This window comes from Cricetulus griseus, chromosome X (assembly GCF_003668045.3).
Source record: "Cricetulus griseus strain 17A/GY chromosome X, alternate assembly CriGri-PICRH-1.0, whole genome shotgun sequence".
Taxonomy (NCBI): domain Eukaryota; kingdom Metazoa; phylum Chordata; class Mammalia; order Rodentia; family Cricetidae; genus Cricetulus; species Cricetulus griseus.
The window spans coordinates 87,878,715-87,891,656 of record NC_048604.1 but is presented as its reverse complement, the minus strand read 5'-3'; the positions used below and the strand labels follow the sequence as shown (position 1 = coordinate 87,891,656).

The window sequence follows — 12,942 nt, the reverse complement described above, 5'->3', positions numbered from 1 at the left end:
AAACTGAAAAGTTTCTGTAAAGCAAAGGACACTGTTAATAAGAAAAAACTGGCAGCCTACAGAATGGGAGAAGATCTTCACCAACCCCACATGTGACAGAGGGCTCATCTCCAAAAGAGATAAAGAACTCAGGAAACTAGACACCAAAAAAAAAACCCCACAAATAATCCAATTAAAAATGGGGTACATACCTAAACAGAGAATTCTCAAAAGAAGAATCTCAAATGGCTAGGAAACAAATGTTCAACATCCCTAGCCATCAGGAAGCTGAGATTCCATCATACAGCAGTCAGAATGGCTAAGATCAAAAACATAATGACAGCTTATGCTGCAGAGAATATGGAGCAAGGGGAACACTTCATTACAAGTGGGAGTGCAAATATGCACAGCCACTTTGGAAGTCAATATGGCAGTTTCTCAGAAAAGTGGGAATCAAGCTACCTCAGGACCCAGCTATACCACTCTGTGGGGACATATACCCAAGATGCTCAATCATATCACAAAGACACTTGCTCAACTATGCTCATAACAGTATTATTCATAATAGGCAGAACCTGGAAAAAAGCTACATGTCCCTCAAATGAAGAATTGATAAAGAAAATGTGGTACACATACAAAATAGAGTATTACTCAAATTAAAAACAATGACATCAGGAAATGTAAAGACAAACAGATGGAACTAGACAAAAATCATCTTCAGTTAGGTTACCCAGACCCAGAGAGACAAACATAGTATGGACTGACTTACAATTGGATATTAGCTGTGAAGTAAAGGCTAAACATGCTATAATCCACAGCCCCAGAGAGTCTAGTTAAGGAAGGCTCAAAGGGACTGGGAAAGCATGGATTTCCTTAGGAAGGAGAAACAGAAGAGATCTCCTAGGTAAACTGAGGGCTGTGGGGATGGGAACATGGGTTGGGAGGGTGAATAGAGGTGGAGATTAGAGAAAGAGAAATAAGAAGGGGGGAATTTTGGACTCATGGAGAAACCTGGAACAAAGGGAAACTCCCACAAATCTACAAGGATGACCTCAGCTAAGTCTCCAAGTAATAGTGGATATGTAGCCTGGACTTGCCATCTCCTGTAATCAAATTGGTAACCACCCCAATTGTCATCATAGTGACTAATGGAAAAGGATACAGACAGATCTGTATCTGGGCTGAGCCTGGGGAATCCTGTTGAAGAGATGGAGGAAGATTGCATGAGCCAGTGGAGGGGGCGTCAAGAAACAACTAACCTGGGCTCATAGGAGCTTACAGACTTTGAACCAACAACTAGGGAGCCTGCATGGGACAGACCTAGGCCCTCTACAGTTGTGAAGCTGTATCTACTTGTAGGACTCCTAGTGGTGGAAACAGGGCCTGCCTCTAATGCTTTGGCTGGTTTCAAAGAACCTAATCCTCATAGTTGGCCAGTCTTAATGCAAGGGGAAAAGTTAAATCCTACCTCAATTTGATATGCCATTCTATGTTGACACCCTTTCTGAACAGAAAGAGAAGAGTGCATTGAGAGTGATAGGGCAGGGGGTTAAGGAATGGGGGGGGGACTGTGGTGGGGATATAAAATAAATGAATAAAATTAATGAAAAAGTTTGTTTTTATTTTCTAATATTCAAAATTTTGAAAACTAAAAATGATACTTATTTTTCTTTACTTATAGATGTTAAGTGTAAATCTCCGACCTACACACATTAGTTGACTTTCATATTACATACCAGTAGCTTGAACAAAACAAGGTGGAATAAGTGGTGACACTCTTGGCATCAAAATCTGTTTCTGTGACAAATATTCGCAGTAGAGTTCTGAAGCCTTGAAGGAATTAATAAGGACAGGAAAGCTAAAGTTATATGTTGCTACCTGTCAAAAAAGACAAGAAATTATAATTTTGAGGACTTTGATACTGTTGATTCACCAACATGAATTTTTTCAAAATACAATTATCTTGAGGCATTGAAAATACATTTATTTAATAAAGTAAAGGATATACTATTTATTATGTCAAAAATAAGTCTCTAAAACAAGCGGGTATATTGCTTTTAAAATGCCTGCTTATTAAAAATGAACCAAATATCCAACTATGAAAGCCAAAATATTTGGAAAAATACAGAACGTCTTTGTAGTCCTTAGATAGGCAAGGATTTTTTAAATACTATACCAAATATATTATTCCTGAAAGAGAAAACTATTAATCTGTTTCACAAAAAAATTAGAATACCTATTCTGCTACAAAAAATTATAGGCACATAAAATGAGCCAAAACAGATTTTTCACCAAAATTCTAACTAGTATCAAAAAATACACAAAGAAAACTCTAAGATCAATTATAAAATGGTCTAGATTATGAAAATATAGATGGAAGTGTGGGAAAGACATTTCTGAGAAGATACGTACATGGTGACACATTAGCACAAGAAAAGATGTATTACATCAAACACCAGAGAAATGCATGTTGAAATCACAGGATGTGGCCCAGTGAGATGGCTCAGGGCATATGATGCTTGCTGCCAAGTCTAGTGACCTGACTGAGTTCAATCCCCAGGAACACACATGGTGGAAGTTGAAAACTGACTCTTGCAACTTGTTCTCTGACCTGCACATATAACCTACTACACATAAATAAATGTGAATTTAAAAAGGGGGAAATTTCAGGAGGTACCTACACAACTGCTTAAACAAAAGTGACAATACTAAATGGTACATAAGATGTTTGCACACTCAAAATACACAAACTAATGTTCAGTGTTCCCTTAATAAATAAATTTCTAGAGGTGAAAAGTAGAAACAAATCAAGAAAAACGGTTTATTTTAAACTTGGAGATGTAAGAAAAAGACCCAAGATCATAACAACAAAGATGGTACCCAAGGACATATGTAGTGCTATACTCACTCTACTAAGAGTCCATGCTAACAATTTAGTTTTAAATAAAATGAACATCAACCTCATATAATGGGCATCCTTTCAGATCGGGAGATGCACATTACCCCGGTTATGCAAAACAATGAGTTTTAATTTTTATTTTATTTAACTGTATCTGACCATATCACTGTCAACTCCATCTCTTGCTATAGAATCTTTTGTAAACAATCTGTTCTTATAGCAGTATTGAGAAGCACAAAAAACAGAAGCATGTCTTATTTTAATGACCATTTCAAAACATTCATTTCCATGATAATCTATTTTCACAATAGTATCTGAAAATAGACATCAAGGAGTAAACTGACTAAAGATATACAGATACGATTTGCTTTCATATTTTACACAAAAGGAAAAAACACAACAGAAAATGTGTTTCATCTTATTTCTTCGAGTACTTCTTATCTAGACTACAGAGACCAGTTACATTTTCTTTCTTGTCTTTTTCTTCTTCTGACTGATCTGCTGTTTTCCATTTGCAAATAAAAATAAATCAACATTCTATTCAATATATCCAAACACGACTGAAAGTAAACTATTTGTATCCATGATACATGGCTCTAGGACATAATTTCTAGTCTCCCCATTCCAAAATGTGAACAGCAAAATAAGAGGATGAATATTCAATCATATACAAATAATTTGTATACAACTTATACAACATAGTTGCATACATTCTGATACTTTTCTTTTTATGTAAGAGGTGTTTTGACTGTATATATGGTGCTGGAGAAATAGCTGAGAGTTCTACATCTGGATCAGCAGGCAGCAAGAAGACAGAGCGACACTGGATGTGTGTACCTTGAGAATATAAGACCTCAAAGCCCATCTCCACAGTGATACACTTCCTCCAACAAGGACACAATTACTCCAACAAGGCCACACCTCCTAATTGTGCCATACACTATGAACCTATGGGGACCATTTACATTCAAACAACCACAATTACTCAGCTATCTCTCAGTCTTCATTAAAGTACATCTGATGGCGATAATCATGATGTCAGTACATACCAAGATAAGTCAATATATCCATTTGAATCCTTAATTCTCTTTTTAGTTAAGATTTGGCCTTCCATAAAATCTTTTAAGTTATTATATGACTAGTTCATAAAGAAGAGGAAAAATTTCTATTTTGAGTATGTGAAAAGCTATATACAATTTGTTCTCTCATCTTAAACATTCATGCATAATTAGTTTAAAATAAGTCTTCCCCAAAGGTAAACATGTGATGTATGAAACTACCTAACTTACAAAATTGTTATCCCTTCAACAACACTAAGAATGGGAGATAACCTATGTTCCACCAGAGCAAACCCACAGCACTACAACAGAACACCAGCTACAGCTTTCCTTAACTCCGGCTCACATCTTATGTGGATCCCACAGACAATCTCCTACAAACTTGCCTCTCTGAACTTCTCACTGTATCCCAGTAGACACCACCTGCTAAAACTCAGTCCATAACTGTCAGAAAATCAGATGTCAAGAAGACAGCATAAAAACAGTCAACAACATCCAAGGAAATTCAGCCCAGCTATGCCTACCACAGCAGCCCCTGAATTCCAATACATGACGATGATAGAGTTCCTTAACGAGGAAATGAATGAATCCCCTAAAGAAATACAGGGAAACGTGAACAAAGATATGGAGGAAATGAATGAATCCTTTAAAGAAAGTCAAGGAAAAAATAGTTGAAGACAAATGACACAACCCTCCAAAAAAAACAGATTAACAAGATAGATACAAAAACAATATCCCACCTTCTGCTATATCCAAGAAACACACCTCAACATCAAGGATAAATATTACCTCATGGTAAAAGGATGGGAAAGGACATTCCAAGAAAATGGACTTAAGAAGCAAAATGGTATAGACATTTTAATATCTAACCAAATAGACTTCAAGCCAAAAGTAATCAAAAGAAATAGGTAAAGACACTACATATTCATCAAAGGAAAAATACACCAAGGTGGCATTTCAACTGTTAATGTCTATGCTCTAAACACAGGGGCCCTCAAACTTGAAAAAGAAACACTACTCCACTTAAACCACTGATAGTGGAAGACTTCAGTGCCCCACTCTCACCAATAGACAGATCGTCCAGAGAAGAAGAAAATGCTAAATAATATACCTTCCACTCTGCACATTTAAATGGGGTCATGCCAGGTGGGGGTACAATGTTTCTCCCAAGAATTGTATACTAACAGAAACTTTAATACCAGGTAAGGGGAAACTCTTTTCAAGTTGTCAGGGGCTGTCCAAGAGATTCCCAAAATAACACAAATGATTGCCATTGCCCTTAGTTTCCTCCCAGAACTTGAATGTAAGAATCTATTCCTAAAGATACCGCACACTTGGCATAGGACCTGGAGGAACAACAGAGCTGGAACTGACCTGGAAATCTCTCCGCCCTGTGGACTAGCTCTCATTGTAATGTAAGATACTATGAAAGCTGCTAAGGGAGAAAAGTAATCAACAGTCCTGCCTAGCGCCTACTAACCACAACAATGACTAGACCAGTTTGACATCCCCAATGGTGCAATAATGGCACTATTTTCACAGAGGTAAGCAACAACTGTCTAATTGGACTTAAGGTAGGTTTGACAGGAAGCAATTCCTGCCTGAGATTGCAAACCTACACAAGTACCCATGGGCAGAGAAGTCATAGAACATAGAAGTAAACCTACAAGTGCTATTTTCCTGAGTCAATATAATGTCTAACTATATTTTAAATACTTATCCTTATATCCACAGATGAGTACAACTTTCACCCCTCACCAAAGAATTTTCTTTTTTGCAGCAAATGTAGGCAACTAAAATGAGCCACAACTGGTCAAAATCCAGAGAATAAGTGACCACGGGGTGCCCACTCTCCCAATTGGTACATCTACAATGCCACCACAATACCTAATGCTCAGGTGATATTGTATATGAGACGATGGAAGTTTTTAAGTATCATATAACTAGTACGGCTGCTACATAGTGTCTTCTAGACATGAGACAAATTGCATCCATGACATCTTAAATAATATGGTTGCCTAAACAAGACCCACATAATGACAACACTCCCAAACATGTCAAGGTGGATGGGAGGGCTTAGTAAATCATTTTCTGTACTTACTAGTACAAATAATTAATTTAACTATACTATTTGCTTATTTGTTTTGTTTCACTTTTGATGTATAAATCTTACACTATGATTGTCAAAAAGAGGCCCTCAAGGACAGGACAGATGGGTTCATCAGTTCAGAGTACACTGACTGCTCTTCCAGAGGACCCAGCTCCCATGAGGCAGCTCACAAGTGTCCATATCTCCAGGATCTGACACCCCTACACAGACATACATGCAGGCAAAATACTAATGAAACTAAAAATAAATAAAAAAACTTTTAAAAAGAAGCTCTTTTCCTATCATTTTTATGTTTCAAAGATCTGAATAAAAAGCATACCACAGCTTATTTCTTGAACTTAGTCAGTGATATCCATTGCTTATAGGCACCCTCCAATAAAAGGTTCTTTCTTTGTGTATATTGACTGCATTTTTCCAGTTTAAAATATCACTGGATATCATGGGAACATTAACCAAGCATCATAGAAACAACATCTTGTAATTGTTCACAAGATTTGGGGGGATTTCAGATAATGATTCCAAGAGTCACCTTCAAAAATAATTCTAAAACACAAGGTAGCTTGAATATAAGTGGCTTTCTCATTAGCTTAAACATATCATTCCTTGACAACATATAGTACTTCAAATTTGATAATAACTATAACAAACACAATATTATCATAGTTCCCCATGAATTAGATGAATCTAGTAATTCTATTACTAAATTAAAAGTTATAACTATGTGTAGTCACTCATTAGAATAAAACCCACTCAAAACAGAACTTAGATGATATCTGATAGATAATTAAACAGCTCATCTGTAATTCCACTACACTTCCAATAGTAACAGAAAACCGAACTTACTTCTACAGGAGAAAATGCTATGCCACATTCCACAGATGTGCTTTCCTCCACCTCTATGGCATACATATAAGGAACTTCTGTGTTTTTTAACTCTCCTATAGAAGAAGAAAAATAATATATAAAGCATATCCATGAGTGTGTGTGTGTGTAGCAATATTATTTAATGTGAACCTGGAAGATGTCATTATAATACAGCAATCAAAATGCAACTATTGAAATACATAGGGGTAAAGCTGCATACAATTTCTAAGTGAACAATGATTCTTAATACCAAGTTTATAACATCAAATTTCATATCTAAATATGCATTGTACAATTTGACAGTAAATAATAAAATCCATTATAAAATTCCTCCGAAGTTCAATAAATATATTAGTATTCTGATGAAGGTGTAAAGGAATAAAGAGCAAGATCAAGCAACTTAGTCATAGGTCTCAGAATAGCTAAGAAACGACCTATGCAATGAAGGGGAAGCAAAGAGACCCAGGTCTTATTTGATTACCTGAAAATTCACAAATGTACAAAGAATACCAATTATTTCAATTGTCCTTCATTCTTTTTGAGGATACACATGGAATTTCCTTTCAGAAACACACATACATACATATGTACATACGATGCATTAGTATCAAGTATTGCCACCCTAGTATTGTAGGGTCACAAAACATATTAGTCATTCACAAACAACATCATAATAAAAGACAAACCATCTCACAAAATAAAAATTCTTGTCAAAATGGGAGTATTTAAGAACAAAGATATTAGATAAAAATACAACTGTCCCAAAGAAATTAATTGCTGAAAGTTCAAATGGAAGTTGCAATGGAACCACTCTTCTCTACATGAAGCAATCTGTAAACTCTAATTTGCTCATTCCATTTACCTTATTAATCCCAGGAATAATAATTTAATTGTCTTTATCTGAAAATCAAATTCTGCAACTTATCCCATCCTTTTTCTCACTCAAATTCACTTACCAATGATATGATAGGCAAGCCATGAAATAAATACACTAATACTAGAACTTTTGTAGCCTGGGAAAATATACAAAATATACCAATATGGTACATAAATATACCAATATGAGATGCAAAATAAGATAGTTTACCTAAATAAATATTTAAAAGCAAATATGCAATACATATAATAATATAGCTTGTGAAATAGATATTCCCTGTTGGTCTCTGGTATATTTTTCCTTCCATGACTTTGCCTTCGTAGTAATTACATGTGCAGTACTAGAATAGACAACTTTACTACAAACAAAAATTATAAATATGGTATTGTACCTTGTTAATATATACTCTATTAAGGTTATAACAAAAAACAAAAATAAAACCAAGAAACAAAACATGTACACAGAGCTTTCTACTGCCTGTCAGAATCTGGTTATTTTCATAGTAAAGTAAAAAAGCAAATACATTTCCACCTACATAACAGGAGTTCAAATGAGACTATCAATGATCCATAGGACAAAGGAAGATGCAACCAGTTTACAAAAGATGAAAAGACTGCAAGGAGCATAGAGAAAAGGGATGTATTATCTAGGAGACTGGAAATTCAGATATGTTGAGATGTATGTTATGGCTCCCGAAGACAATTTATGGTCCCTACAATGACCAGGAACTAGAATGACAAGACAGAAGTCATACATAAATGTATGTCAAAATTACCTTTCCCGTAAGTCACTCTATCAAATATTATTTAAAGGCCTTTGTTGGAAATCAGTAAGATGTCAAAAATAGTCATTTATCTCTTAAAATATTTCTAAGAAGATACATTTTCATAATGGTTTAAGAAAATGTTTTTTTGTTACTAGCTATTAAAGTCAACTCATGTGCTTTGTTTACTTTGTGCAGTTTGTTGCTCTGAAGCTCTGCTATTGGTAAAAGGAAACCGAGAGAGCTTTTTAAGTAGAGAAATATTATCAGATCTTTGAACGTAATACTCTGCGGAATAGGAATGAGGAGAAAGGGTTTGGAGCAGAAATGCATTTGAAAAGATAATTATGTGTCCTTGAACAGACACTTGAACTACAGGCAAGTCAACTATGAAAAGAAAAGAACTTTGCTGGGCAGCTTGCCAAAAAATGCCAAAAAGAGATGCTTCATGGAACAAGAGTGTATGGGTACCCAGGATAAAGTGTCAAATGGCTAAAACTTGGTTCAACACACATATTTAGTAAATAAACATAGATTTCATGTAGATTCCCAACAGTCTACTCTAAAATTGTCATGGATAATTGAGTAAGATACTCAAACACAGAGTGTGTGCTTAATCAGGATCTCACTCCAGCACTCTATTAACTGTGTAGTGGACTCTCAACTACCTGGACCTCAGGATCAAACACCAGAAATGACTGAAAATTCCCTCCTCTTCCTCCTCCTGTCCCTCTTCTTCTTCCTTCCCCTCCTCCTCCTCCTCCATACATGCATCCACTTTATCATTGGGTCATATAATTCCTCATTTCTCTGAACTTGTACTCTCTTCCTTCCTATTGCCAGTTCTCCTGTCTTGAGTCCAAACTTCTCACCAGCAACTTCTCAATTAAATTCCATTAAGAAAACTGCAAGATTAATTATACCATTGCCTGTGTAGAAATCCTATAAATTTGCTGCTTAACCTCTGAAATAAAAGTCCAGAAAGGCATTTAATCCCAACACTTGAGAGACAGAGAGAGAGATGGATTTCTTTGAGTTTGAGGCCACCCTTTTCTATAGAGGGAGTTCAAAGTCAGCCAGGCTGCATAGTGAGATCCTGTCTCAAAATATAAAACAATCCACAAATGTACTTTCACAACCTTGGTCTCTTGCTCCAACCACCAAACATACTAACTCCTTTCTAAGACTTTACCTTCATTCCTTCACATATACCCTTGTTTATATTCTTTCAGTTCCTTAACATGTGTAATAACTATCAATGTTCTGATAACTGAGTCTAGCCTACTAGGTTTTCCCCAAAGCAGAATTCCTTTAACACTGTGTGAGGAACTGTCTTGCATTGTGAGTCATGTTATATGGGAAAACCCTGATTTTTAATTTACCTACTGACGTAAGTAGTCACCATTTGTCACCTGGACCTAATGTTCATATTTCTTGGCTTTACTCTCTCTTGACTTCTCTAAAACAGTAAGTCAAGCTTCCTCGCTATTTCTCCTGATTAAAGTTCCACCATAGAAAACACCAGCAAAAGTAGTAGGGGAGAAAATGTCAAATATTTATCCTTCTATTCCCTCACAAGCCCTGCTTGCAGTTCTAGCAATGGCTCCATTGCTCTGTCACTATAGAACTTACTAGTTCCCTCACTGTACATAATATCACCTTCTGCTAGATCATCAACCTGCTTTTTCCTTTTGTTCCTTCAGGATTAGAGATAATGGCAGCTCCCACTCATTTTTTTGTTTCTTTTAATACTTCCCTAGACTCCAACACAATTCCATTTCTAAAGTGTATTTAGTTAAACCCTCTGTATGCTTCATCTTTGTTTGTCACTGAGATTCTGACAGATAACCTTATTGTTCACTTCTTAAGACCACAGATAATGTCTTAGTTACCTTAAAGCCTTAGTCTAATGTTTAGGCTAAAATTGGGATTGATCAAATATTTACTGATGAAGAATTAACTGAGTCAACTGTAAGAACGCTTTTTCTGTGAAGGTTCAAAAAGCAGATACAGTATACTTTGTGAGACAGGATTTCTGACCCAACTCTTCAATTCTGCCATTTTAGCATGAAAACAGACAAAAGCAATAGGCAAATAAATCTATATTTGAATTAAGGTTTGTTTATAACATAAAGTTCAAATCAGATTTATCCCAGGAGGATTAGTGCTAACTCCTAAAGTAAAAAAAAGTTATCATGTTATCAAAGTGTTCTAATATTACAAGAGACATATTGAAAGAAATAAAATCATAACAAATCATGGAAAGTAACTACCACTGTTATGTATGTTTTTAATGGTTATACCTTAGACAATTTAAAACTACTTTGCTTCATGATACTATTGCATTATAAAACATATACCTGCATTTCCCTTAAAATCCATTGCAAAAAGTGGAAATTCTTTTAGATTGAACTCTACTTTGGCCCGTGTCACACCTTTGTTTTTAATTATAAATGGAATAGTTTCTGTAGTGCCAACATAGGTGCCACTGAAATTAAATACATTCTAAAATAAAAAAGAAATAATAATTACAAAGTAGAATAATGCTTTACAAATATGTATAGTCAAATTTGTATTTGATATTTCTTAACATTAACTGCCAAACACATCTCTTTCTCTTCCCCATATCCTATACATAAAATACCAAAACCCACTAAACCTGCTCCCCTTCTTCAAACCCTTTACTTGAATGTATCTGTATGATAATAGTTAAGTAGTCAACTGTAATTTAGTTTCTAGATTTTTACTTTCTCAAATTCTTCCCCTCAATAACTAAGTCACAAAGTCCCTCTCTTATATTTGGTCTTCCCCCACCATCAACATGACAAGGACCAAGATCATCAGCAGTATTCATAACGCTGTCCAAGACCTTTAGTGCCTCTGAGTCTAGCCTCATCTAAGCCCTTTCCTCATCCTAACACTTTATATTTCAGTAAGCTCTGTGATTTTGCATTTCAAACTAACACCACATATTTCAACCATTTGTCTCTACTGACAAGCCTCTTCTCTAAAAGTATGTGTAAAGTTATGCATCCATAAAAAGTTCAGATAAGCCATAATTAATTACACTGTGGTAAGGATGACTTATTCCTTATGTTTATTTGCCAGGAGACACCATAATATCTGTTGACATATCTGACTCTTGTAATGAAAAACAGGATTCATTTTCATATAAAGCACATGTGTTTCTATCCTTGTGTGTGTCCATGTCTATATGTGTACTGGATGATTACTGAGTGCATGTGAACTCACGCTCACACACCTAGTATGTGACTCTATCACAAACTTTTGCAAGGTACCTCATTATAAAGTTACTTACTATAAGATCAACTCCTTATGAAATGAAGCACACAAAACATTAAAAGGGCATATAGCAACAGTACTATAATATTGGATTTAGCTTTTATACTATTTGATTCTTGTTTTTTCCCTTTTATTGAAACATAATTTTTACATACGCTACATGCTGATTATCATTTCCTTTCCCTCTACTCCTCTGAGTTCCTCCCATATCCCCTCCCATCTGGGTACACCCCACTTCTGTCTCTCAGTAGATAACAAATTGGCTTCTATGAGATAATAATAAAATGTAATTCTAGTATGGCAAAATGTAGTCCATAAGAATTGGATGAAACAAACAAACAGAAATAATAGAGCCAAAGGAAAGGCACAAGAAACAGAGCCCCACTCATTTACACACTCAAGCGTCCCATAAAAGCACTAAACTTGAAGCCATGTTATGTATGCAAAAGGACCTGGTGCAGACCCATACAGGCCCTCCCTCGGCATGTTGCCTCAATCTGTAAGCTCATGTGTTAAACATGTTGATTTAGAGGGCCTTGTTTTCTTGGTGTCCTCAATCACCTCCAGTTCTTTCCAATCTTCATTTCCAATAATCACCACAGTATTAAATGTGCTAGCTGAATATCTGCTGGTCTATGGATCTCAAGCTTTCATCACTGAGCAACAGGAATCAGAAACTAAAACCTGACGCTATGGCAGCCAGTTAAACTCTTTAAGCATTGTAATTTATAATTTAGTACCATAATAGCACCAGATAATGTGGAAACAATTGGAAAAAACTTGCAAGCAATCTCAATAGGATAATTGCTATAGTGAAAAAGCTCTCAGAGTATAAGAAGTTGGTAATATCTTATAAATCTCACAATGGAATAACATGAAGGCCTGATTTGAACATCTCATGAAAGTTTCTTTGGGTAAATGGACCAGAAATCACCATTTGAAATGCTGCTTAAATAAAGAAGGTGTGTGTGTGTGTGTGTGTGTGTGTGTGTGTGTGTGTGTGTGTGTGTGTGTGTGTGTCCATATGTGTTTCTATGTGCACACATGTGTGTTTCAGTGTGTGTGCACATTATTAATTGTAGAACAAAT

General features: G+C 35.6%; 1 protein-coding gene across 1 annotated transcript in view; it reads right to left on the bottom strand.

Moving 5' to 3' along the window:
- Positions 1-12,942, bottom strand: part of Cfap47 (cilia and flagella associated protein 47) — a 261,790-nt gene that overhangs the window by 201,838 nt on the left and 47,010 nt on the right. Inside the window, exons 20-22 of the mRNA XM_027432785.2 lie at positions 10,911-11,055; positions 6,890-6,984; positions 1,716-1,857 (exon numbers count right to left, since the gene is read on the bottom strand). Of these exons, the coding sequence (XP_027288586.1) occupies positions 1,716-1,857; positions 6,890-6,984; positions 10,911-11,055 (382 nt within the window). The remainder of the gene's footprint in view (positions 1-1,715; positions 1,858-6,889; positions 6,985-10,910; positions 11,056-12,942) is intronic.